General features: G+C 42.3%; 1 protein-coding gene across 4 annotated transcripts; it reads right to left on the bottom strand.

Annotated features, from left to right (window-relative positions):
* Positions 1-27,249, bottom strand: BCL6 (BCL6 transcription repressor). Of its 4 annotated transcripts, none has more exons than XM_040349589.1 (10): positions 27,021-27,249; positions 14,432-14,473; positions 14,000-14,173; positions 12,621-12,842; positions 10,505-11,461; positions 9,760-9,935; positions 8,607-8,774; positions 6,908-7,038; positions 6,383-6,520; positions 1-1,082 (listed from the first exon to the last, which is right to left on the bottom strand). In XM_040349589.1, the coding sequence occupies exons 3-10, from the start codon at positions 14,158-14,160 to the stop codon at positions 939-941; spliced, it is 2,097 nt and encodes a 698-aa protein (XP_040205523.1). In that variant the 5' UTR covers positions 14,161-14,173; positions 14,432-14,473; positions 27,021-27,249; the 3' UTR covers positions 1-938. The 4 variants fall into 4 exon arrangements, with proteins under 4 accessions (XP_040205523.1, XP_040205522.1, XP_040205524.1 ...); XM_040349588.1 differs by lacking the exon at positions 27,021-27,249 and adding an exon at positions 26,917-27,002; XM_040349590.1 differs by lacking the exon at positions 27,021-27,249 and adding an exon at positions 15,633-16,111.

Here is a 27,249-nt window from a genome sequence, read left to right as displayed (position 1 = left end):
ACTATTGTCTTTGAAGGTCCCAAACATCACATCAAAATCTCTGTATCACATCAAATATCTGTAGGGGTTGAATTATGGGTTCAAGAGTTACTTGTAGACAAGGTGCTTAGTTCAAGTGCTTAGGCTTTGTTGCATCCATAGAATACATTTCCCCCAGTATAGGGATTCAATTTTGTAACATTGTTCTAAAGATTCATGTCTAAATGACTGGTATTCCCATTCTGTACCATTTTTCTTTCAGTCACAAAACATTGTGGTTTTGGTTCTAATACCATTCTACCAAATAACACACTATAAGCCACTAAAAAGGTGCTTTCTGCAGGATTTCTTGGCAAATATTAGCAAAGTAAGCAAGTTATAATAATGCCTTAATATAGGCTTCAAACACTTTGATCCTCCAATCATTGTTGAAGTAGAAGAACCTTAAAATTTAAAGCTGGCACTTATACTTCAGCAACAGATGTTCTCCAACATGCTAATCATGTTCTGAAGCAAGAAGGCCTTACTGAGCCGCTTTACATATAGACTGCATTTCATCCATTTATATGGCTGATGCTTCAGACATTATAAACTGCCCCACAGGGGAGCACCAGTGCATTAGAAGCTGGGTCAGCACAGCTGGCTGTAAGCCTGCCTTTTGCATCACCAGCCGCTCTCCAAATTCAGTCATTACCATATCACTCAGGTTCTCTTGTGCTGAGAATTACAAGGATGAAATGATAAAAGAGTGCACTACACCATATGAATATAGGAAAAATATATTTTATATATTTATATATATATATATATATTTATATATATTAGTTTCTTTACACTAAAGGGTGCACATTTCACATGACCAGGACAAAAATAAAATAAAAATAGCTAAACCCGTTTTGTTTCACCCATCTGCACTAACAGGTCAAAGAGAGGCACTCCAGAATCGGTGTGGGCAGGGCTCAGCAAGACTTAGGGAGTTCCACTGGAAGCTCTGTGGAGGACACACGATACTGGACTTTTGTGTTAGTGATTGCTCCATGTTTTTGACGTAAATGAAGTCTCAGTTGGCTCTTGTGGCGGAAATGGAGGTTGCACTTTTCACACTAGAAAGAAAGAAAGATGAAAGTTAATATATTTAAAAGCTGTAGGGCATCAATGTACTTTAAAACTGCTAAAGTAAAGATAAATGGAACACAGTACAGTGGAACCTTGGATTATGAGCATAAACCGTTCCAGGAGAATGCTTGTAATCCAAAGCACTCGCATATCAAAGCGAGTTTCCCCATAGAAGTCAATGGAAACAAAGAAAATTTGTTCTGCATTGACTTCTATGGCATGCAATACCGCATGTAGCCAGAGGTGGGGAAGGCGCCAGAGAGCCTCCAAAATACTCGGGGACAGCTCGGCTGATCTTGGAAACTCTCAGGCCCCGTACACACGACCGAGTTTCTCGGCAGAATTCAGCCAGAAACTCGATCGGAGCGGGATTCTGCCGAGAAACTCGGTCGTGTGTACACTTTTTAGCGAGGAACTCGTCGGGCCAAATAGAGAACATGTTCTCTATTTCCTCGTTGTTCAATGAGGAAAGTCGGCCCGCCGAGATCCTCGGCGGCTTCAACACTGAACTCGACGAGGAACTCGATGTGTTTGGCACGTCGAGGTCCTCGGACGTGTGTACGGGGCCTCAGAAACACTTGAGAACTGAGTATTTCTGAAGTATTTCTGAGTATTTCCAAACGGCTCCGAATCATTCTGAGTGTCACCGACACCCTCGCACCTCTGGCCAAAGGTGGTACTGCACACCCCATTACCTTGAATTTTGCTCGTTTTGCGAGATAACACTCACAAGCCGAGTCAGAACTAAAAAAATAAAAAGTTGCTTGACTTTCAAAGCGCTTGTTAACCGCGTTACTCGTAAACCAAGATTCCACTGTACTTCAGAACATATTTTCATTGCAATCACCACTGTCAAATATTGAAATGAGAGTTTGTATAGCTACAAGATGATGGCTAGTCCTTATATATATAAAGATTTATTGAAAAATCTAAAACAAAAAACATATACTGTAAAGTACAGTAGTCCATAACAGACTGCAGTCTCCTGTCAGGTCATTAAAAGATCAATTCCTGTTAGTTTCAATGGGTTACTGTACTTTGTCTTTTGTTGCGATGAATAAACTAGAAATTCAGTACTTCTCAAATGGAAGAAGGTGGTTAGGAACCAGTTTATTGTTACAAAGTCAAAGCATGATAAAATACACATTACTAGCACTTATAGTCCATGGTTTAATAACATCTGATAAACATTAGGCAAAACAAAATACCTAATACTGATCTAAAGCAGGAAGAAGGCAGCGTTCCTCAATTATTCAAGATTTTTTTTTCTTTTTTTAGCTAAAGATATAATTAATGTCTTATATTTGTTCTGCCCTCCCTAATAAAACCCAGAAACGTGCCTCTGTATTAGGACAGAGGCTGCCTTAGTGGAATCCCCTCCACTGAGACTGAAGAATGTGAATGCATGGAATGCAGTAAGTGTTGGAAAGTATTTTTCTCTACTTATTACAAAATTTAAAGTGATATTAAAGTCAATGTTTAGGCCAGGGGTCTTCAAACTATGGCCCTCCAGTTGTTCAGGAACTACAATTCCCATCATGCCTAGTCATATTTGTGAATGTCAGAGCTTTACAATGCCTCATGGGATGTGTAGTTCCGCAACAGCTGGAGGGCCGTAGTTTGAGGATCCCTGGTTTAGGCTATTTTAAATTCTGATGAAGTGACTTACAATAGATGCTGCATTCTAATGTTTTAAAGTTTAATGCGTTACTAATCCCACATGAGTAAATTCAGTCTATGGGCCAGATTCACGTAGCTCAGCGGATCTATAGATCCGCTCGATCTACGTGAATTAAGATCCGCTCCCGTAAGTTTAGGAGGCAAGTGGCTAATTCACAAACCACTTACCTCCAAACTTGCGACGGCGGATCCTAAATCCCCCAGCGGAATTCAAATTCCGCGGCTAGGGGAGTGTCATATTTAAATCAGGCGCGTTCCCGCGCCGATTTAAATGCGCAGGCGCCGTCCGCGAAATTTCCCGGCGTGCATTGCTCCCACTGACGTCGCCAGGACGTCAGTGGTTGCGACGCTTACGTAAACGCCGTCCGTCCGTATTCGAGAACGACTTACGCAAACGACGTTAAAAAATTTAAATTCGACGCAGGAACGTCGGCTATACTTAAAATTGGCTGCGCCTGATAAAAGAAAGGGTAAGTATACGACGGAAAACCGCTACGGAAACGACGTAAGAACACTGTAAAATAATAGTACTACAGCGCTAATTAATTATCAAAAATATAGAGCATTAAAAAAATTACCAAATAATAAACGCAGCAAAAAGTGTAATGTAGGTCAAACAAAATAGTGCAATGTATATATATGTTAATTTGCGCTGAATATTAACTTAAATAATGCAAATCGTGTTTACAAGTGATTGAGAAAACTAATACCAATATATAGGCAAATAGATCCAAAACAATTAGTCCAATTGCATAGATATGCACCAGTGGTTCTCCTAAGAACGACACCCAAATCAATGTGATGATTAAAGAAGGTGTAATGTGATCACAAACATTGTGCTCCTGCTTCACAAGTAGAACGCCTCTTCCACATTAACCACGGCTCATGAAAAACAAGAGAGAGAAACTCTCATAGCGCAGCTGAGTATTAAACACAATACAAAGAAGATAGATGGTCTCTAGCAATGGCACACTCACGAATCCACCGATTAAAAACCGCATATAGCAACAATGCACCGATCCTTCATTAAGCCGCTCAGCTTATATGATGTTTCCTCTCCTCATTCGAATCCTAGATCCGTCCCGCTCGTAACTCCCCCCCCACGCGTTACGTCAATGGTCACTTGAGTGACCCATGAGTAAGTCAAGTGACCATTGACATAACGCGTGGGGGGGGAGTTACGAGCGGGACGGATCTAGGATTCGAATGAGGAGAGGAAACATCATATAAGCTGAGCGGCTTAATGAAGGATCGGTGCATTGTTGCTATATGCGGTTTTTAATCGGTGGATTCGTGAGTGTGCCATTGCTAGAGACCATCTATCTTCTTTGTATTGTGTTTAATACTCAGCTGCGCTATGAGAGTTTCTCTCTCTTGTTTTTCATGAGCCGTGGTTAATGTGGAAGAGGCGTTCTACTTGTGAAGCAGGAGCACGTTGTTTGTGATCACATTACACCTTCTTTAATCATCACATTGATTTGGGTGTCGTTCTTAGGAGAACCACTGGTGCATATCTATGCAATTGGACTAATTGTTTTGGATCTATTTGCCTATATATTGGTATTAGTTTTCTCAATCACTTGTAAACACGATTTGCATTATTTAAGTTAATATTCAGCGCAAATTAACATATATATACACGACGTAAGAACACTGCGACTGGTCCGCGTACGTTCGTGAATTTGCGTATCTCGCTGATTTACATATTATTTATCGTAAATCAGCGGGAACGCCCCCGGCGCCATTTTTAAAATGAAAAAAAGATCTGACAGTGTAACACATTGTAACACTGTCGGATCTAGCCCTATCTATGCGTATCTGATTCTATGAATCAGGCGCATAGATAGGACCAGTTTACGTCTGAGATACGATGGTGTATCTGTAGATACACCGTCGTATCTCTTTGTGAATCTGGCCCTATATATGCAGTAATGCATGCTTGTTATGCTCACTGTGAAACCTAAGGTATTAAGCCTCTGCATTGTGTAAAAAGGCTGTTTGATCCTGTTTTCTCTGATCCTCCCCTTCTTTTACAGTCCCCAATCTATCTCCTGATAGAACCAAGCCTTGGAGGCACTCTGCACATGCTCAGTTAGACCCCTTTCACACTGAGTGTCAGCAGTAAAACGCCGCTATTTTTACCGTCGATGCTATGGGCGGATTTGCGGCGCATTTCGGCCACTAGCGGGGCACATTTATCCACCGCTAGCGGCCGAGAAAGGGTTAAATCCATCAATGGGACAGCACGGCTATACAGCCCGCAATGCGCTGCTTCAGCAGCGCATTGCGGGCTGTATAGCCGCCAGGGCTGGACTGGGACAAAAATTTGGCCCTGGACTTCATCCAGACTGGCCCACTTTGACAGGTCTCTCCCACAGCGGCTGGACAACTCCCGCAGCCCCCCGGCCACCCAAGCCACTAGCCGTTTTACTTTATTAGAGTAGAACGGCTGGTACTGGTACTCTTATAGGCAGTACCAGTGGGGAAGCTAGACATTATTTCTACCGGGGCAAAGAATCAGTTTGGTGCACCCCCTTATGGGACAAGATTAGGCAGAAGTGAGAAACTCCCAGGCCGCTGTCACTGAAGCCGGCCCACTGAGCCATCAGCCCACCGGGAAACTCCCTGTAGTCCCAATGGCCAGTCCATCCCTGATAGCCACGCTGTCCCATTGATTTCAATAGGCAGGAGCGGTGGAGGAGCAATATACACACCACTCCTTCACCGCTCCAAAGATGCAGCTAGCAGGACTTTTTTTACCGTCCTGCTAGCGCAACACTCCAGTGCTTTTTAAGGGCGGATTGGAGGGGCTATTTTTAACGCTATAGTGCCTGTAATATGCCCTCAGTGTGAAAGGGGTCTCAGAGGTGTATTGCTAGAGTTTTTTTTTGGGAGAGTGCATGTGATCAGCAAAGGGCCAATCAGCACTGTCCACACAGAGGGTCAGGGGGCCTGCAGCCCCATAGGACAGCCAGTGGAGAATGAAAACTCAAGCTTTAACCAGTGCCCAGGTAGACACTGATAGAGGCCACAAGACTGCTATACTATATACTGCTGATCAGAAAAGGTATTTGGCAGATTATATTTAATAAAATAATTGCATTTCCATGCTCTGTGTACTGTGGCAGACCAGATATCATGGATGCAGGGTCCTGGGTTTAGTAACACTTTAAGTTTCCTGTAGAATCAGCTGGTGTGCTGTGCACTGGCACCGATCTAAGGGATCTCAGGGTTTATGGTGGCGTCTTACCCTTGGGTGCTATCAAGCCACAATTGTGTGCATCTCCACAGACACACAGCTAAAAAGCCTAGGATCAGAAGCCACTTCCTCCTCCAAGCAAATAAATGAATAGCTGCTGGTGTCTGAGCTGTCCCTTGCGACCCGATACTCGATGCATGCTCTTGACAGGGATTTCACAAAAGCAGAGCTAATGGATTAGTGAATACTAAATAATGTTAATGTTTGTGCCCACAAAGATCTCAAATTATGAAATTACTAGGAATTTGGTATAGTTTTTTTAATGCATTACCTAATAAAACTTGGAGCATTTAATACTGCTTTAAATCTTTTCTGATTCAAACATATTGGACTGAATAAGTGACTTACATGGTAGGGCTTTTCTCCAGTATGAATACGGAGATGGCTCTTTAACGTCTGCAAGTGTCTGAATCTAGTGCCGCAGATCTCACACGGGTAGGGCTTTTCTCCAGTATGAATCAACACATGTGCACGGAGATGGGCAACCTGTGAGCATAAAGCAACAATTATATAAACACATGATTTTTCTAAAACAGACATAGTGGCATTATGGATACATGTTAATTGTGCCAAATCTAACCATATCCAGGTAGAATTTATCCGAAGGCTTACAGCTTGGTGAATTGGGACAATAGGGTACAATAGTAATGTGGGAATCAATTTTACCCACCAGCTTCCCAATCCACACAAAAAACACTTTGTGGATGGTTTTGTTTAATGTACAGGGCTCCAAATGTAAGATAATACATTTTAGCTATTTACAATAAAAGGGTTGAGTTTAGATTGTTTCAAGTAAACGAGTATTGGGCATTTCTATTTGAATGCCAAATGAATCCTAACAATATTCTGATAAAGACGCACTATGAATTGTACCTGTACAAAGCGGGCTCCGCAGGTCTCACACTTATATGGTTTTTCTCCAGAATGAATTCTTGTATGGGTCTTTAGATTTGCAGGCCGGTTGAACTGTGCGCCACAGATACTACAGCGATATGGCTTCTCACCTAATTGACAGAAAACAAGATTTATTCAAATACATTTTTTAGGTTTAAAGGAATAAACACATTTTACTATAGCCCTTTCTAATATATCCATACCTATAGGCAATTTAACATGGAACACAAGGCAGAAAGTATTTTCTAGGTATGTAATGGATTGCTGCATTGCATGTTTCTCACTTAAAGTGGTTAGAAAAGTCTTAATTTTTTATCTAAATGCATTCTCTGCATTAAAATAAAAAAACTCCCACTACCCGTTGCTTACCCCTCTCTTCCCTAAATACCTACCTGAGCCCTCCTTTGATTGCGCACTGTGCCCCATTACAGCAGCGCTAGTCTCTGTTCCTCTTCTCACAGGATTGCTGCGGTCAATCAAATCCTGTGAGGAGGGATTAGGGACTAGCAACTCTGTGTGTGTCTATGGATGCACAAAGCCCAGCAAAAGAGCATGCCCCTATGTATGCCACCATAGTGGCTTGCTTTGGTGTCACATGCACACAAGGTAGAATGGAGAGTCCTGGCGGGGGACCCCAGAAGAGGAGGTTAGGGGCTACTCTGTGCAACATCATTGTGCAGAGCAAGCAAGTATAAACCTTTTAGGCAGGCCCAGACTGGGACAAAAAATAGGCCGGGGCACTTTAGACTGAGCAGCCCGAGGGGGGGGCGCCGAGGCGGCGATTAATGATGGGATGTGGGGTTCCATTACCTTGTACCTCTGGACCCCTTTACATTACACAGCACTCTGGACCTCTTTACATTACATAGCAACGCACCTCTGGACCCTTTTACATTACACAGCACCGCACCTCTGGGCCCCTTTACATTACACAGCACCGCACCTCTGGGCCCCTTTACATTACACAGCACCCTGCACCTCTGGAACCCTTTACATTACCCTGCACCTCTGGGCCCCTTTACATTACACAGCATTCTGCACCTCTGGACCCCTTTACATTACACAGCACCCTGCACCTCTGGACCCCTTTACATTACACAGCCCCCCACAGTTTGTTACATAGACACCCCCTAACAGTTCTGCACCCCCTGCATGTTACACTGGGGGAGACGTCACATGCGGCCCACGGGCCGCCGGGGGCCACCAACGCCCCCCCCCCCCCGGTATGCCCTATGGCCAGTCCGGGCCTGCTTTTAGGACAAAAAAAAAATCAAGCCTTTACAGTCACTTTTAATTGAGAGATTAGGCACATAGACATACAAATGTCAGCCTAAACTGTACATCCTTATAGCAACTTGCTACCCTATAGGCACTGGGAAGCATTGACATCCCTCAGCAGACTTTAGGTGATGTGTGCACGTTAACACCACCCACCCATACCCCTAAGGAGTGACTAACATTAAGCTGCATTAAGTGGTAGTTCCCTGGGCAGTCGTGTATGCACTTCCCTAGAAAACTGCTAGTATCACATGCTGGTATCTAATCAGAGCATGTCTTCCCAGATTCAAACCAGTGAAAATGATGCAGCCACAATGCTGAAAAAAAAAAATCCCCCACATTTAGCTGTATAAAGCTGTACTTGGCTAAGTTTAAATAGGCAAGGATATCAGCAACACACCAGTATGAACTGTCTTGTGGCTGGCCAGGTTCCCCTTGTAGCGGAATGATGCTTGGCAGCGGTCACACTTGTAGGGCTTGTCACTGTGCATTTGTAGAGTGTGTCTTTTCAAGGAACCCTCTTCAGAGAAACGAGAGTCACATTCATTGCAGAAGAATGTACCATTTTCTTTAGAGGGAAATGGAAAAAAAAACACACACACAACATTAGAAATACCAAAAAATGGGATTTAAAGACAAAAGTGTTTTGACCCTTACCAACCAAAATTCAGCAATTGAAATCTGTTTGCCATAAGTTACTGTATTTGCGGTGCTTTACTAAATAGGCTTATAAAAAAAGGTCAGCTGTGCATTTTTATGTGCATAAACTCAGAACTTACTGAACTTACATGATGCATGAGCTTTCTATTTTTTTTTATAGCCAGCAAGCAATGGATTAATGTGAATTTGCCATCAATGCAGAGACAAATAAACTGAATAGATACAAGTATAATTTTACTAAACTGTAACTATATTATTATCAACTGCACATATAGGTATACCTTGTACAACTACTCTAAAGCCTCGTACACACGATAGGTTAACCAGAGGACAACGGTCTGAAGGACCGTTGTCCTAGGTTAACCGATGAATCTGACTGGTCAGTCACGCCTACACACCATAGGTTAAATAACCGATCGTGTCAGAACGCGGTGACGTAAAACACAACGTTGTGCTGAAAAAAACGAAGTTCAATGCTTCCAAGCATGCATCAACTTGATTCTGAGCATGCGTGGATTTTTAACCGATGGTCGTGCCTACTAACGATTGGTTTTGGAATCCATAGGTTAATTTTAAAGCAAGTTGGCTTTTTTTAACCTATGGTTAAATAACCTATGGGGCCCACACACGATCGGTTTTGACCAATGAAAACGGTCCTTCAGACCGTTGTCCTCTGGTTAACCTATTGTGTGTACGAGGCCTGAAGATTCATCCAAGTATCATGTCTGTGGGATTTACAAGGCAAGATGGTATGTTTAGTTTAAGTTTTTGTTACAATTAATCTATAGATGGGGACAATGAAAAAATATAAAGCATATCCCAAAAACAGACCAATGGGAAGAAGTACCATTTTCATACGTTAATATTAAATAGTTAAAAACATGGACACATACCACAGCTTGAATCTGAATATTCTGACCGAGTCTCAGTTATCTCTTCTCCGAAGTTAGAGCCAGGGGTGTGAGGACACATTTCAGGAGGGGACTGTGATGAAAACATGCTGAACTTAGATGTGTGGATGTAGAGAGGGGAATGTCCTTCACTGCTTAGGGGAGATCCTTCCATTGTCCTGTGAAAAAAAAAAGCCATATAACAGGTTTAGAGGGGGATGTACAGCCAATAACTATTAAATGTCAAACTGAACCTCTACTAAAAGACTTTTAAGAGGTAACTCCAGCCAAAACTTATTTTTTTTTATGGGCAAAATAGGGAAGGATTATGTTACTTTTTATTTTCATATGTGGCCCTTGGAGATTTCCCCTTATTTTACCAGATGAGTGCAAATCTTCATTTGGGGGCACATCCTGGCAGTTTACATTGCTGTAGCATCTCTCTTGGAGATATTTACCCTCACTTTGTGTCCAAATCACAGCTTTCGGACAGGAAGTGAGAAACTCTTTCCAGCAGGCATACAATCATCAGCCAAAAAAAAAAAAAACAGGGTCTAGCTTAACCCCAACCTATCTAGAACAAAAAAAAATGTTTTGGCTGTTTCAAGTTTAGGCAGAATGTGAAAACTAACCAACAATAGCCAACCACAGTATTTTTTTACTGTTATAAATGCTCTAAAAATAAAAAAAGCAAGCTGAAACTTAGTTGTGTGTTGCATTGTCTTGTTAAGTAGGCCCATATGATTACCTGCTAACAATTCCATTGAGTTTGCTAGCTTGTGATACTGCCGAGTCATCAGTGTTCCCATTAAGTTTAGATGACGTCTGGATGTCCAGGTTTTCAGACTTCACCTGCTGTTGACAGGACGATTGAGATGTGTAGAACTGTGGAGACAGGTTTTCCATTTCACTTTGAGCGGCGCATGCTTTTTCATTCTGGTTGAGGGAATTAAGCAACTTGTATTTTTTCCAGTTGCAAGCTTTTGGGTCAGTAAAGGCTTTGGACACTGGAGAACCAGATCCTTGTGAAATGCGGGCATTTTTACTGCTGCTGGATTCTGTAGGAGAATTAGGCTGGCAATCGGACTTTTGAGGGCTTTGAGGGCTTACAAGTCCCTTACGACTGACAGGAGAGTTTGTTGGTTTAAAGTGCTGAGTGATTTCATCCTCTGAAGATGTCCGCTCCTCATCTTTCCCTTTGTCACAGCTGTAGTATGGACTGCTTCTAACAGAGGGGCCTGCAGACCGAGAGCCTGCCAGCACATTATAGTGAGAGTCACTATGAGGGTCTTCCAGTGCTGCCTCCTTTGGAGAGTAGACATTGTGGCACATATTTACAGATATATCCAAGACACCTTTCCTGTATTCTCCTAGCACAGTCCTTGAATTTTCTCCAGGTAACACACTGTCCTTAGGATACCTGCTGGTTCTTTGCATTTCAGTCATTTGCACATCTCTTGCCTCATCCTCTGGAAATAGGAACCCATGCACTGGAATGTGACTGTACAGAGGGTAGGAGGATGGAGATCCACTGTAAATGTTGGGAATGTAGGACCTTCCATCACAAATGGTTGTGTTACGAACCGATACAGTATTTTCTGGCATCTCACAGTTTCTGTAGGCCATAACATCTGGAGGTAACATCGTCCTGCCTTGCAAGAATTCCTCTCCTCTGGATGGTTTCACAGAACTCACAATATCCTCGCTGAAAAAAAAAAAAAACACAATTAAGTCCTTAGACTTTCACAGAATAGGACAAAAATTTGCTTTTTTTTACCTTAAACCCCTTTCATGCATTATTTTTCTCTGATGGAATTCGGATGGAATTTGGCCGGGCAAAAGCCTGATCGTGTGTACGCGGCATAAGCCTTTTTCTGACATTTGTTGCCTAAAAGTTTTGCTAGAAAATTACTTAGAACCCCCAAACATTATATATATTTTTATAGAAGAGACCCTAGAGAAAAAATGGCAATTGTTGCAATATTTTTGTGACAGCAATAAAAATGATTCAAATTTGTTTAAAGAGACAGTGGAAGAAAAAATAATAATAATAAAAGAAAAAAAAATATTTACATCCCTTGTGACAGTAATAGGCAGTGACAGGTACTCTTTATGGAGGGATCTGGGGTCTAAAAGACTCCAAATCCTTCCTTTGCACTTCAAAATGCCAAGTTTGGCAGACGTGCCGGTTGGTCGCTCTGGCCTCCCAGTGGGACAGAGAGCCCAGGGGCGAGCCCCGGAAGGCGGCGGAAGGGGAGGATGTCCCCTCCCGCTCCTTGGGATAACAGCCAATGCGGCTTTTAGCCACATCGATTGTTATCTCAAGTAAGATGACCTCTTGCGCTAAAAAACGGTAGTGGGGTAATGTGTGCAGCTACATGCAAAACCCCGGTACAGCCCCTACAAACTGAGGCTGCATATTTGCGTACGGTCGGCGGGAGGTTAAAGAGTTATAGAGGCAGTCTATCCTTAGGAGCATTCACTTATAGTTAATCTTATGGGTTTGTACTGGTCACTCACTTTTCATCTCTTGATAAGCAGCTCCACCAATGACAGCCTAAGGATTTACTGCTGCTTAGGGGCTCTGGACTTCTGCAAAAGGGCAGCCTCCGGCAAGAAGAAACAGGGGCGATTCTGGAGGCAATTTACACACTCATTTTGGTAACATAATTATTAATGTGGATTGTATGTTCCTTGCTAGAGAACATTATTTTTTATCAACTTGTTATGGGTAAAGTTCTGCTTTAAGAATCTGGGTTCTACCAAAAAAATTCAGCTTGGGTCGACTGGCTTCTTTAAAAAAAGGTTCTTCAAGTGAAAGAACGAAAACACAGATCAGTTAAACAAAAGAAAATAAAAGTTACCTGGTCTTGAGGAACCTTTGACAGGTGTCTACAACATGTTCCATTTGTAAGTAAAGTGCAGTGCTCATAACCGCCATGATGCTGCTGTCCCTTAAACTAAGCCGAGAAGTGTACATGAACTCCAGCAGGACTCGGAAACCCTCTGCACTGATTTCTGGATCAAGGTTTATGATGTTCATATTGCACTTCATCTGGTCGGTGAAGATTGTATAAAACAGCCCACTGTGAAAGATAAAAAACATTGAGATTTGCAATATTCTCAGAATACACATTTATTCTGCTATGGTTCCTGTTACTGAGCTGCAGTGCAGACACAGGGTAAACAGTGTAAAAGTTCAAGGCATCCTATACTCAGCTTGCACTTTTTTTTGCTTGTAGGCTCCTTTGGGGGTTATTTACTAAAACCACATGATGCAAAATCTGCTGCAGCTCTGCATAGAAACCAATCAGCTTCCAGGTTTTATTGTCAAAGCTTAATTGAACAAGCTGAAGTTAGAAGCTGATTGGGTACCATGCACAGCTGCACCTGATTCTGAGTGCTCCAGTTTTAGTAAATCTCCCCCTTTGTGTCCCGAGTGGTCATGATAGGGATCTGAAAACTTGTTCACATCTAAGGTATTTCATATTTCTTTTACTGTTGAAGAAAAGGTCAGTTCACAACTCTAAGGCCCCTTTCACACGGGGCGGATCAGTAATGATCCGCCCCGTGAACCTCCGCTTGCTCAGTGGGGATCGTTCCGTTGATCCCCGCTGAGCCGGCAGATGACAGGGCGGTCCCCACACACTGTGCAGGGACCGCCCTGTCTTTTCTCTGCTCTCCCCTATGGGGGGATTGATTGAACACGGACTGTCTGTCCGTGTTCACCCGATCCGATCCGCCAGACTGATGGAAAAGTAGGTTTTTCCTCCGTCACACTTTGGCGGATCGGAGCAGGTCGGATGTCAGCGTGCATGTCACAATGACATCCGTGGCTCTATAGAGGAGCACGGAGCGCCCGTTCAGGTCTGCCTAAAAAACTGGCAGGCGGACCTGAACAGGCCGCCCGTGTGAAAGAGACCTAAAGTGTATTATCCCACCAAAGATGCATTTTGGAGTTTATGGTGACGCAATGCCCTGTAAGTATTTTCTCCCATGATCAAAAACATACTAGAAGTCAAACTGGCCTCTACCCGAACTGACTTAATAGTGTGTCTGTGGTAGAGTATTAGAATATAAAGTTGTTTGGGTGAATGGCTCTCCATAAACACTCTAGGGCAGTAAAAGTATTTGCACTCTAAAGAGAGTATAATAGGCAAAAAAAAACTGAGTAGTATTACAGTAAAATGCAGCTTAAAACCTAATAACTGTCATGCTGAAGTTTGACAAGCTCCATTTTTACCTGCAAGCCATAAGGACTGTCTTGTGAGCTCGAAAGTGCTCCCTGTTCACAACAATGATCACATCTGTCAGAATGTCCCTACTTCGGAGACGGTTCAGGTTCAGGAGAACATCACTGGCATGTCGAGTGAACTGAATACAGCTGTCCGTTGCCGACGTCATTTTTGCCCCTATCCTAAAACATAAAGAGAAAAGAAAAAAGGCTAATTTTAAGGGCAGAATATATAATACCTGAACAAGTTTTCAAGTTAAAGCACTTAGGAGAATGCTTTGGCACTTGTGCTATATTTCAAACAAGTTTCAACTTCCACTTTTAGCGGTTTGTGTTATTTGTGGATCAGTGAATCTTCAGCAGTTATGAAAGTGATGAAATGTGCAGGTGCAACTCCCTCTGCTCAAACAATAAGAAAGAAGGCAAAATATAGACACTTACCCCAATTCTCGCTTCAAAATTCAAATTTCTCTTCTTTGATGGCTAAAAGAAAAAAATATATATATTGAGTATGCTAGTAAAAAAAAAAATGCACAAAAAGTAACAAAAACAATAGATCTCTAAGGCCAATAAAGCCCAGCATTGTCCTCCTAAAGAGGGGTCTAAATAGTTTATGCAAATGAAAACCTGCCAATCTGCCATGCCTGTTTGTAGAATTATGAATATATATATATATATATATATATATATATATATATATATATATATATATATAAAGGCTACCCACTGTTCAGAATAGCGCTGAAAAGCTAAGGAAGAATTATATTGTAGACTGCAACCTACTTAGTATAGAGATTAATCCATGGTCTAAACAGGAGGGGGTCAACCTTATATGGGTTAACACGAAAATGTGACATAAAGTGTAAATCGTTAATCTTCCTCTTCTTTGGAACTTTGAAACTAAGCATTTCCCCATGCTGTGGTTTCTTCTTTTTCCTGAACACACACCTTCACATACCCCACAACACAAATGGCTATAGATGGATGCTTGCAAAAAAAAAAATGTACTTTCAACTGAATTCTGTAGCTGATGCAAGGCTCCCTGGCAGGTTACAAAAATGCTGTTGCAATGGATTTAGATTACATTCCTTAACCATTGCACGATGTACTGTAGAAGTACTGTATAACTGTCAGCACCCCAATGGTGCTTCACAAGTTCCTAGTAAAAGGGTCCAAGTTTGGGCGATTTCAGCATACTATATAAGAGTCTCGCTGCACCTTAAAGAAGGTCCAGACCATCTGCAGATTTTATATTATATAGTATATATTAATTTTATTTTTCTTATTATTTAAAAATATATATATATATATATATATATATATATATATATATATATATATATATATATATATATTTTTTTAATAATAAGAATAATACAATTAATAAAAAAGGTCAAAAGTATATGTTTATGGGAACATGCTGTTTATTTTAATATGGAATACTAGTCCAAATCTTCAGTTCCTCATGTAACAAACTGTTTTTCTTACTATGGTAAACGACCATACAAAGCCAATGCCACCAGTCTCAGTATCTCTGGGGAGTTAATAAACTGAGAAAGAAACTGTACTCATGACACAACAAAACTACCGTCACACTTCTTTTCCATAGAAATATAAAATACGCCCCCATGGTTTCACTCACTTCTTTGGCAGCCTAACATTTCAAGCAAACATGTTAAGTAAGGGAGACGCATTTGAAGTCACAGCACCAGTATTCTCCATTTAGACCTTAACCCTTTTTTATGGCAGCCAACAAGCATCCTAATTGTAACTGTAAAAAAACAATAATTGCAGGTATTAGAAATAACCCAAATCACATTACCTGACACATAGGAGTCTGACATCAGTCTCCTGTGCACATGGGTTTGCTGGTTGAGTATTAACTGATGTGCATCCCATTTTACCACTACACATCACCTGCCCACAGATGCTATACATTAACATTGTTTTCAGCAGAGGAAAAGGGGTGGGCATTCCAGCCATATTATTCTGGGAAGTATTTGACTCAGACCGAGATTACTTCATCCATCCAACACTGCTAGAGTAAACTTTCCAGGAAAGCCAACCTAGGACAAGCTTCCCACACACAGTCTGCATACATATACAGTACATACTGTATATCAATTCTTCAAAGGCTCTAATGCATTCGGCAAAGTGTTCCTTTTCTCAATTGCAGTAGCCCATGGGAACAATTTAGAAAATAACCTGCTGCAGGATAAAGGATTCTAACTCAATGGTATTGGTTGAACTAGGTGGCCTTGTGTCTTTTTGTTCAATCAGACTATGTAACTATTTTTGGGTCTGCACATTGAATGAATGGGGCTCAACAAGCATTATTATATTATTATTATACAGGATTTATATAGCGCCAACAGTTTGCACAGCGCTTTATCAACGATGATGATATGCGTGATTAAAGTCACCTATAGCAACCAGATTTTGGTTAAACTGTAAGGCCCCGTACACACGTCCGAGAAACTCGACGGGCAAAACACATCGTTTTGCTCGTCGAGTTCCTTGTGAAGCCGCCGAGGATCTCGGCGAGCCAACTTTTTCCATTGACTAACGAGGAAATAGATAACATGTTGTCTCTTTGGCCCAACGAGATCCTCATCGGTTTCCTCGGCGAAAAGTGTACACACGACCGGTTTTCTCGGCAGAATACGTCTCCCATCGAGTTTCTGGCTGAATTCTGCTGAGAAATTCGGTCGTGTGTACGGGGCCTCACTCTAGCTTTTTTTAGTTTTAAACAGAGTGGGGAAGTTTTAATTTATTATTATTATTATTATTATTTTAGGTACTTATATAGCGCCGTCAATTTATGCAGCACTTTACATATACATTGTACATTCACATCAGTCCCTACCCTCAAGGAGCTTACAATCTAAGGTCCCTCACACACATTCATATACTAGAGCAAATTTAGACAGAAGCCAATTAGCCTATCAGCATAGCTTCTATCATTTTTTTATTGCCCAACTGAGATTTACTCTTCCCTTACACTGATTGAGGAAGGTTTGGGTTAAAAGAAGAGGAAGTAAGGGAACAATAAAAAAAACCTTACTGGGGCTATAAATGTTCACCACTCCATCCAAAAGGTAAAATATATTCTGGCTGGAGTTCCACCTAAAAATATTCAGGTTAGTAAAAGGTGATTCTATGTGACCCCCATGGTTAGTACATGCGTCACTCAGCTTTTTGTCCAAACCAGTGCACTATACATAGTAAACACTTAGGGGTTGATTTACTAAAGCTGGAGAGTGCAAAATCTAGTGCAGCTCTGCATAGAAACCAATCAGCTTCCAGGTTTTATTGTCAAAGCTGAAGTTAGAAGCTGATTGGCTACCATGCACAGCCGCACCAGATTTTGCACTCTTAGTCTTAGTAAATCAACCCCTTAGTCTATGAAAAATGCATTATACATTTTTAAATTTGGTTGTTTATTGGTTAACATTATCAGCATGTAATAGTAAATCAAGCCAGTCTTTTAGAGGAATTAACAAATCTACCAGCAGATGGCGATAAAAGAACTCAGATGTATAGATTGAAGTGCTCTGCTCAGTTTTCTCATGCCTAAAATGAATACTAAGCTCCAGAGCCAGAAATAAAACTACTGGGGAGAACCTCTTTCATTCTGCATTATTATATTATTATTATTATCATACAGGATTTATATAGTGCCAACGGTTTGCACAGCGCTTTACAACATGGGGGCAGACAGTACACTTACAATACAAATCAATATAGAGGGATCTGCTCGTTAGAGATTACAATCTAGAGTTATACTTAATGTAATAATTTACATTAAATAGCTCTGTAAAACACAAGACTAGAGAGGTCTCTGTACTATCCAGAGCGGTTAATCCCATGCAGCCAATAGCGTTTCTCTCTGCTGTATTAGATATGTATATAAAAAAAAAAGGGCCCAAAAAATATATTTTTCACTGCTGTTTACTTGGCGTTATCTCAGGCCTCGTACACACGACCGAGTTTCTCGGCAAAAACCAGCAAGAAACTTGCTGGGAGATATTTTTTTGCCGATGAAACCGGTCGTGTGTACATTTTCGTCGAGGAAACTGTCGAGAAACTCGACGAGCCAAAAAGAGAACATGTTCTCTATTTCCTCGACGGGAATGGAGAAAATTGGCTTGTCGAGTTCCTCGACAGCCTAACAAGGAACTCGACGAGGAAAACGATGTGTTTCGCCCGTCGAGTTTCTCGGTCGTGTGTACGAGGCTTTATACTTTACTACAGCATAGTGATCTTACCTCATATGTGCCTAAAGCATTTTAAATCATGTTCACTTCAAATATTAGGCTCCGTGCAATACTTAATTCAGACCTCAAACGTATAAAAAAAAAAAGTACATTTATGTAAACTGGGCCACAGCTATTGGGTTGCAATCTGGATGACATATTGTTGGGTATAAGGTAGGCCAAAGAAGATTCATCAGAAACTGACAAAGACTATCTAACACCACCACCAATGATTTATATCTGCACAGTTAGCAATAGATACGAATAAGCTTGCTATGGTTTCGGTGATGGGTATCTACAAAGCCTCAGAGAAAGTGTAGGTGGCAGATCTTTCTAATGGAAGCAGTGGAGATTAGAAAGCAGAGTGGGATGTGTGATATCACTCAGTGTAAGGTTTGTTTCATTATGAATGTAAAAAGACAACTGCATGCTTTGAACACTCAGACACACAAAGCTCTTTTAATTTCCCTGGAATCATGTTGATGCTGCTAAGGTTCAGTAGTCGTAAGGTCTTGGTCCAATATTGTAAGTCCGGCAGTAAAAAAGTTTAATACCCCAAGATTAATAAAAAGAAAAGAAGGGGGACCCCGTCAATGCAAGAGTTAAAGTAGAAATGATTGAATACGCAGACAGCGCTCATACCACCCAGACACTTCAAGGAAAAAGGAAGCGTTTACTTGATCTTAAACAGGCTGGCCTGGGAGTCTAATTTGGATGGCTTCTTCGTAGGGAGAGGAAATAAGGGCCGATTCTCCTAGTTTGCTTTCCAGCTGAGAATCACTTTCAAGTTCATTGGATTAATTATTTAAAAATACACAAGCCGCCTGGGATTTGTGACTGACAGAGAGATCTCCCTGCAATGTTACTCATTCCTTATTTAACCAACAACTTGTAACAGTATCAGAGAAGTGCACGTTCCAAGGGTTACGCTCACAGGACAGCGCCGGTCTGGTTAACCCTCTTGCCAAGCAGCCAAGAGGGATCAAGTGAAGACACAAGCCTGGGACACCTTATAGGAAGGTATGGCACCGGTTATGAGTGTACAGGAACAAGTACAATTCCTTGTAGGAATGCAGTTGTTATATTCTATCAATTAATATACAAATATACATATCCATTTAGTCGTATCCAACTCTATATGGGCCGGAAATCTGCTGACTTTTTCGATAGAATTTTCTTGGCAAAGTAGGTCATGAAAAGGGACAAGCTTGGGTTGAGTGCGAACCTGGAAGGGAGCTCTCAGTGCCAACCTGATCAGCTGCGGCCGGGGCATTCCTTGCCCTGCAGCTGCTTGTACACACAGAGGCAGGGATTCTCATAACATCACTGATCTAATATGGCCATATGTCAATGATATCAAAAGCATCTCCGTCCCTCTGAGCATCTGCGGCTGTGGAGTAGGGAATACCCTGGCTACAGCTGATTGGGCTGGCACTGACAGCTTCCTTCCAGGTTCAGACTCAACCCAAGCTCACCCTTAGTCATCAGGTCTTTATTCAACCCCCCTGCAGCTGCTTGGCTTGGGAATGTGATAACACATACTAGGACTCATTTAGACTGGAGCCATTTAACCTACCAATATGGCTTTAGAGCCAAACTTTCCAAAGAAAGGGCCAGTTTACTGTCCTTCAGACTTTAGGGGTGCCGGACTGTGCAAAGTGGGAGTAAACAATACCGATCTTTGGTATGAAGCCTCGTACACACGACCGAGGAACTCGACGGGCAAAACACATCGTTTTCCTCGTCGAGTTCCTTGTTAGGCTGTCAAGGAACTCGACAAGCCAATTTTCTCCATTCCCGTCAAGGAAATAGAGAACATGTTCTCTTTTTGGCTCGTCGAGTTTCTCGACAGTTTCCTCGACGAAAATGTACACATGACCAGTTTCCTCGGCAAAAAAATATCTCCCAGCAAGTTTCTTGCCGAGATACTCGGTCGTGTGTACGAGGCATTAGGGGGAAATAGTTGGTGAATAATGCCTCAAGGGCCGGATAAGGGCAAGCAAAGGGCTTTGCTTGACTTTGGAGACCAATGTTTTAGAGCAGGGGTCTCCAAACTGCGGTCCAAGGGCCAGATATGGCCCTTTGCTTGCCTTTGGGGCACTATTTCTCCCATTGATATGGGCCACTATTCCTCCCACTGACAGCCAACAAGAGGGCACTATTTCTTCCTCTGATACCAATGATGGGATAATATTCCTCCTACTAATAGGGGCACGACTCCTCCTCCTACTGACTACCAACCCCTGAAGCCATATTTTCACTGATGCTGGGCCCAGGACACAATACGGCCCTCCTAAAGTCTAAAGCACAATAAACTGGCCCTTTGAAAAGTTTGGAGACCCCTGTTTTTGAGTGTGGGAGGAAACCTACCCAAGAACAAAGAGAACACACAAACTCCACACAGGACAATAAATATAGCAACTAAAAAAAAGGTTACTCTGTTTAGATTATTTTGGAAACTTCAGGAAAAAAACAACTACATGAAGATAAATACTGTTTTATTAAATAAAAAACACAAAATGTAAACTAGCTACATGAAATATAAGTGCTGCATCTGGTCCCAGAGCCACAGTTTAGAGACCACTGCTTTAGAGTATGGGAGGAAATCTACACAAGCACAGGCAGAACATGCAAACTTCATCCAGGGCAATAAATAAAGCAACTAAAAAAAGTTGCTTTGTATTCTGGAAACCTCAGGAAAAACAACTAAAGGAAGCAATAATAACACTTCATTAAATAAAAAATAAATAAAAAAAAAAACACAAAATGTAAACTAGCTACATATACGTGATGCAGTTTGGAGACCCCTGCTTTAGAGTGTGGGAGGAAACTTACACAAGCACAAGGAGAACATACAAACTCCATGCAGGACAATAAATATAGCAACTAAAAAAGTTACTCTGTTTAATTTATTTTTTTAACAATAAAGTACAATTAAAAACAGTAAGTTTAGAGTTTAAGTGATACACTTTATTGGGTAAACAGTAGCCTTAAAAAAAAAGGCAACGTGGAAAGTCCTGAGCTATATATCTATTTAGAGATATTTCTGTATCCACTGTGCTGTCGTTTTGACACTGCAGTGCTGACGTTTCGTAATAATCCCAATGCTACAAGGCGAATATAAAAGCCTCTCTGTGCATCTGTAACACGACTTTGATTAATGTTGTGGAAATCATTAGGAACATACTTTTCAGGATTATAAGTGTCACAAAAAAAAAACTCATGTATTTACACAGACATTCTTGAAATAGATGCGTGCATTCTTGTGCAGCACATCATTTCAGTTCCCACCGGTCTCCAGAAGGCAAAGTGCCTTGTGCGTCCAGTGGGTGGCGCCAGCCCCACTCTTTTCGCCTTCTGGCACGCAGTTTCCATTATGGCTCAAAAAGTTGTTATTGGATAAACACACTCACACGGCCGCTCTTGTGTTTTGGCTTTCCTCGCTTTAAAAAAAGAAACATTTTTATGGCGTTTTGAATCTTGACACAACATGTGATTTTGTTTTTTTCCACCAAGTCACCCTGGCTCCAGAAGCTTGGCTGGGAAATAACAGTGTTGAAGTGAAATGGCTTGTGGAGCTGGCAAGGAGCTGCCTTGGAATGCATTAGCTAGTAGCACTGGGAAGAGACACCTCCTTTGTAATAGGACCTGAGCGGGCTCACTGACAGTGCCAAACACATTCCTAGCCTCCCAGGGATGACAGAAAGGGGATTTCTATTATGGGGACAGCTAACCTGTACTTCTCACTCTTTTTGTGGCTTGTGCCACCCAACCCGGCTCCGCCACAGTGTAAACCCAAATCAATGGCACAGAGGCCAAGTCTAAATGTAGTCAGCCTTCCAGTAAGTGCCAGCTAGCCCTGGGCAAAGCATAGCCCACTCTCAAAATATCCGCTATCATTAGCATGCCACATAATTCCCTTAAAGCTCAAATTAACTTTCAGTTCAAATCAGCTAAATACATTCCGAGTGCATAAAGATAAAAGTTCCTTCAGTTCTTTTCTTTTCTAAAGCAGCCACAGCCTGAGTAGAAAAGCCTGTCCCCTGCCAGCAGCTGCAAAGGTGAGCCTTATTCCTTTTATGTGAAAGCAGTCATCCCTCTGCTTCTTACTGAATGAAACCTATAGCTTTGCAATCAGTAAAGCTAAAATCCCCTCCTGATTGGAGAACTCTGGTTCTGGGGGTCAGACCTCTGCAGAGAGACCACTGTTTCCACACAGAGAGTAAGAGAGCTTCTCTACAGCAAACTGGCAGGGAGCATACTGTACTGCTTAAAATGTGGGTGCTTTCTTAAAAAAAAGCAAGGGCTCCTTCTCCCTGGCATGCATGTTACTTTTGTTTTACTTTATTGATGTCAGGCAGGATTAGGCAGATGTCAGGGATGTTATGTGGATTTTGAGGTCTATGCAGATTTGGGGTCTATGCTGATATTGGAGTTGATGTAGATATTGGGGTCTATGCATATATTGGAGTCTATACAGACCTTATTGTCTATGCATACATTGGAGTTTATGTAGATATTGGGGTGTAAGCATATATTGGGAACTATACAGAATTTGGGGTCTGTGTAGATTTGGAGGTATATGCAGACCTGGAGGTCTATGTAGACATTGGGGTGTATGCATATATTGGAGTTTATGTAGATATCGGGATCTATGCAGACATTGGGGGTCTGTGCAGATATAGGGGGGGGGTGTATGCATACATTGTAATCTATGCAGATTTGGGGGGTCATTTGTATATAGTGGGATTTATACAGATATTGTGGTCTATGCAGACATTGGGGATCTTTACAGATTTGGGGTGTATACAGACATTGGGGGTGTATGCAGACATCGGGGGTGTATACAGACATTTGAGGTGTATACAGACAATGGGGGTGTATGCAGACATCGGGGGGTGTATACAGACATTTGAGGTGTATACAGACATTGGGGGTGTATACAGACATTGGGGATCTGTGCAGATATTGGGCAGTGTATACAGACATTGCGGGTCTATGCAGACATTAGGGGTCTACAGCCATTGGGGGTCTGTGCAGATATTGGGGGTGTATACAGACATTGTGGGTCTATGCAGACATTAGGGGTCTACAGCCATTGGGGGTCTGTGCAGATATTGGGGATCTATACAGACATTGGGGTTGTATGCAGAGATTGGGGGTGTATGCAGACATTGGGGGTGTATGCACATATTGGGGATCTATACAGACATTGGGGGTGTATGCAGATATTGGGGGTGTATGCAGACATTGGGGATCTATACAGACATTGGGGGTGTATGCAGATATTGGGGGTGTATGCAGACATTAGGGGTGTATGCAGACATTAGGGGTGTATGCAGACATTGTGGGTGTATGCAGACATTGTGGGTGTATGCAGACATTGGGGGTGTATGCAGATACTGTCTGAGGGTGTATGCAGATACTGTCTGGGGGTGAATGCAGATATTGGGGGTGAATGCAGACATTTGGGGTGTATGCAGATTAATGATGACTGATCCCCACCATTCACAGAGAATAGCAGAGCCTGACTAATGGCAGGATTTTGCAAAAAATGTGAGCAAAGGTTAGCGCTCCATTGGTGCCTTCCAGCCAGTGCAGAGGAATGTGAAACCTCAAGTTAACCTGTGCAGAGCCGCAGCCGCAGGGATGTTAACCCTTCCCTGTCCCGGCTCTGTGGTTTCCCCTCCACGCTGCTGAAGGTTTAGAAAACAAGCGGCGTGTCTCTAAATTTAGCGAGTCACCGGGGAATGGGAAGCAGGGTGCAGATCGCACGGCTCCCGCCAGGGGTCGCCCCATCCCCGGCCATCTCCCAGACAGATGTTATTTACCAGGATCCGAGCAGAGGGCTGAGTGTCACCCTGCACAGAGCCCGACACCCCATAATGGGCCCCAAACCTGCACACTCGCCAATCTCCCGTGTTTATATCAATGTGGAATGTATAATAAGGGGTGCAATAAAGAAGGAGCACCCCGAATGACACTTCGGTACCCCATCACTACACACGGGGCTCACTGTCTGGAATATAAATTAGTGGGGTGCGGACATCCTCCAGGAATAGCGTGTGGATCCCGGCCAACACACTTCACTGTGGGACGATGATTTACGAGGCTGGATGACGGTGCCAACTTCCTCCATAGTAAACAGACAGAGCAGCACATAGAGAACCCTCCATCCTTCCACCTGATCCTCCATACACTGCACTGTCTAGACACGGGCACCCCCCTCCCCTCCCCCTCCCATGGAGAACAGATCCGTCCCGGGAACCCCACAACTTCCACAGTCCCGGAATGAGAAGAGAAGTCATCAGCCCTACAATCAACCTTACAGCACACATGTCATTATCACTGGGATCGATCAGATAGAAGAGATCACAGGGGATGAGAAGTGATCAACCCTACAGCACACAAGTGATCAGCTTCAGAATCCAAAAGTGATCAGCACTGGGATCTATTAAATAGAAGGGATCAGCCCCGGAAAGATAGAAGTGATCAGCACTGGGATTCATTAAATAGAAGTGATCAGCACTGGGATCCATTAAATAGAAGTGATCAGCACTGGGATCCATTAAATAGAAGTGATCAGCACTGGGATCCATTAAATACAAAGTATCAGCCCCGGAAGGTTAGAATACAAGACTGATCAACCCTACAGCACGCCAGTGATCAGCTTCAGAAACCAGTAGTGATCAGCACTGGGATCTATTAAATACAAGAGATCAGTCCTCTCTAAGATCACCGGGGATGAGAAGTGATCAACCCTACAGCACACGCGCGATCAGCTTCAGGATCCAGAAGTGATCAGCACTGGGATCTATTAAAAAGAAGGGATCAACCCCGGAAGGACAGAAGTAATCAGACCTAGAATACAAGACTGATCAACCCTACAAGTGATCACCTGCACCGGAAACTATGAAATAGAAGAGATCAGCCCTCTAACAATCACAGGGATCAGCCCTGGAGCACACAGCACTGATCACAAATCCGATAACATATAGCAGAGATCAGCCCTACAATAGAAAAGTCATCATCCCTAGAAAACACAAGTCATCACACTGAGAATACAAGGAGAGACGATCGGTGTCATCGATAGCACTGATCATCCCTAGGATAAAAAGTGATCAGCCCTATACCATATAGCATGACGATCTGTCTAATATAGCAGTGAGGATCGGTGGCACAGATGGCACAGATCAGTCCTAGAATAAAAAGTGATCAGTCCAATAACATGCTGATCTGTCTAAATATAGCATATAGTGGGGATCGGTGTCATCAATAGCCACTGACAAGTCCTAGAATATAATAGTGATCATTCCTAGACTAACAAAAAAATAAGTGATCAGTCCTAAAGTAATAAATCCTGTACCATATAACATAATAATCCGTCTAATTTAGCACTGAGGATCGGTGTTATAGATAGCAGTGATCAGTCCTAAATTACAACAGTGATCACCCCTAGAATAAAAAAGTGATCACCCCTAGAATAAAAAAGTGATCACCCCTAGAATTAAAATGCGATCACCCCTAGGATAAAAAGTGATCACCCTTAGAATAAAAAAAGTGATCACCCCTAGGATAAAAAAGTGATCACCCCTAGAATAAAATGTGATCACCCCTAGAATAAAATGTGATCACCCCTAGAATAAAATGCGATCACCCCTAGAATAAAAAAGTGATCACCCCTAGAATAAAAAGTGATCACCCCTAGAATAAAAAGTGATCACCCCTAGAATAAAATGTGATCACCCCTAGAATAAAATGTGATCACCCCTAGAATAAAAAGTGATCAGTCCTATAAATAAGTCTCATAACATACAACAGTGAGGATCGGTGTAGCATTGATCAATCCTATAATACAACAGTGATCACCCCTAGAATAAAAAGTGATCACCCCTAGAATAAAAGTAATATAACAGAGTGAGGATCGGTGTCATAGATAGCAGTGATCAGTCCCATAATACAACAGTGATCAGTCCCAGAATAAAATGTAATCAGTCCTATAAAAGTCATACAACAGACTGAGGATCCGTGTCATAGATAGCAGTGATCAGTCCCAGAATAAAATGTAATCAGTCCTATAAAAGTCACACAACAGACTGAGGATCGGTGTCATAGATAGCAGTGATCAGTCTCAGAATAAAATGTAATCAGTCATATAAAAGTCACATAACAGAGTGAGGATCGGTATACTGGATAGCAGTGATCAGTCCTAGTATACAACAGTGACAGTCCTATAAAAGTCCCCTAACATAGGACAGTGAGGATCGGTGATGAGTGGTAGAATAAAATGTGATGAGTGGTATAAAAGTGTTCCAGTAAGATATGTGGTGATCGGTGCGATATAAAAGTGATCGGTGTATAATAGAGCAGCAGTCGTGGTGTACATTCCCGCACATAGAGGCAAGCAGACATACAGACAGACATAGAGACAGACAGGCATCGGCTGCATGCAGACAGACATCCCGGGAAATGTCCCCGTGGCCCAGTGTCATGTCAGAGGAGAGAATTGGGAGAGGAGATGATAGAATTGTAGAATAGAATTAGAGGAGAAGAGAATAGAAATATATATATATATATAGAAGTATAAGCAGCAGACATGGAGAGCTGACGACTCCAGCAAGTGACAAGCTGTAATAAAAAAAAAGTGAATTAAAAAGAAAAGCGGATCACCTGGTCGGGCTTTCCTAGAAAATCCTTGCATCACCACTTCTAAGAACCCCCAGTTCTAAGAATCAACAGGGCTCAATTCTCGGAATTTTAGCTTCTGATCTTACCATTATAAAGAGGCGGGGGAGGACCGAGTGTCCGCCAGCCAACCCCTTTCCCTTCTCTCTCGTCCTTCCCGCTCCACACACGGCTCCCCGTCTCCTTCCACACACATTCCCCGGACACCCAAAAAAATGCCCGATATCGGGGGGCATGTTTGTTTGGGGTGTGCTCCGGGGGAAAGGGATTTGGCATTTCTCGGTCACCCCTCGGCAGCTTGGTACGGCCCGGCTGGAC

This window comes from Rana temporaria, chromosome 4, assembly GCF_905171775.1.
Source record: "Rana temporaria chromosome 4, aRanTem1.1, whole genome shotgun sequence".
NCBI classification, from domain to species: Eukaryota; Metazoa; Chordata; class Amphibia; order Anura; family Ranidae; genus Rana; species Rana temporaria.
The sequence above is the reverse complement of the archived record's forward strand: the minus strand, read 5'-3'. Positions and strand labels throughout refer to the sequence as shown.

Coding starts and splice junctions, on each gene's coding strand:
- BCL6 (XM_040349589.1), bottom strand. CDS start 14,160: ATGACGTCGGCAACGGACAGCTGTATTCAGTTCACTCGACATGCCAGT. Junction 12,843..13,999: donor ACAGTCCTTATGGCTTGCAG/GTAAAAATGGAG, acceptor TATCTTTCACAG/TGGGCTGTTTTATACAATCT. Junction 1,083..6,382: donor CTGGAGAAAAGCCCTACCAT/GTAAGTCACTTA, acceptor CTTTCTTTCTAG/TGTGAAAAGTGCAACCTCCA.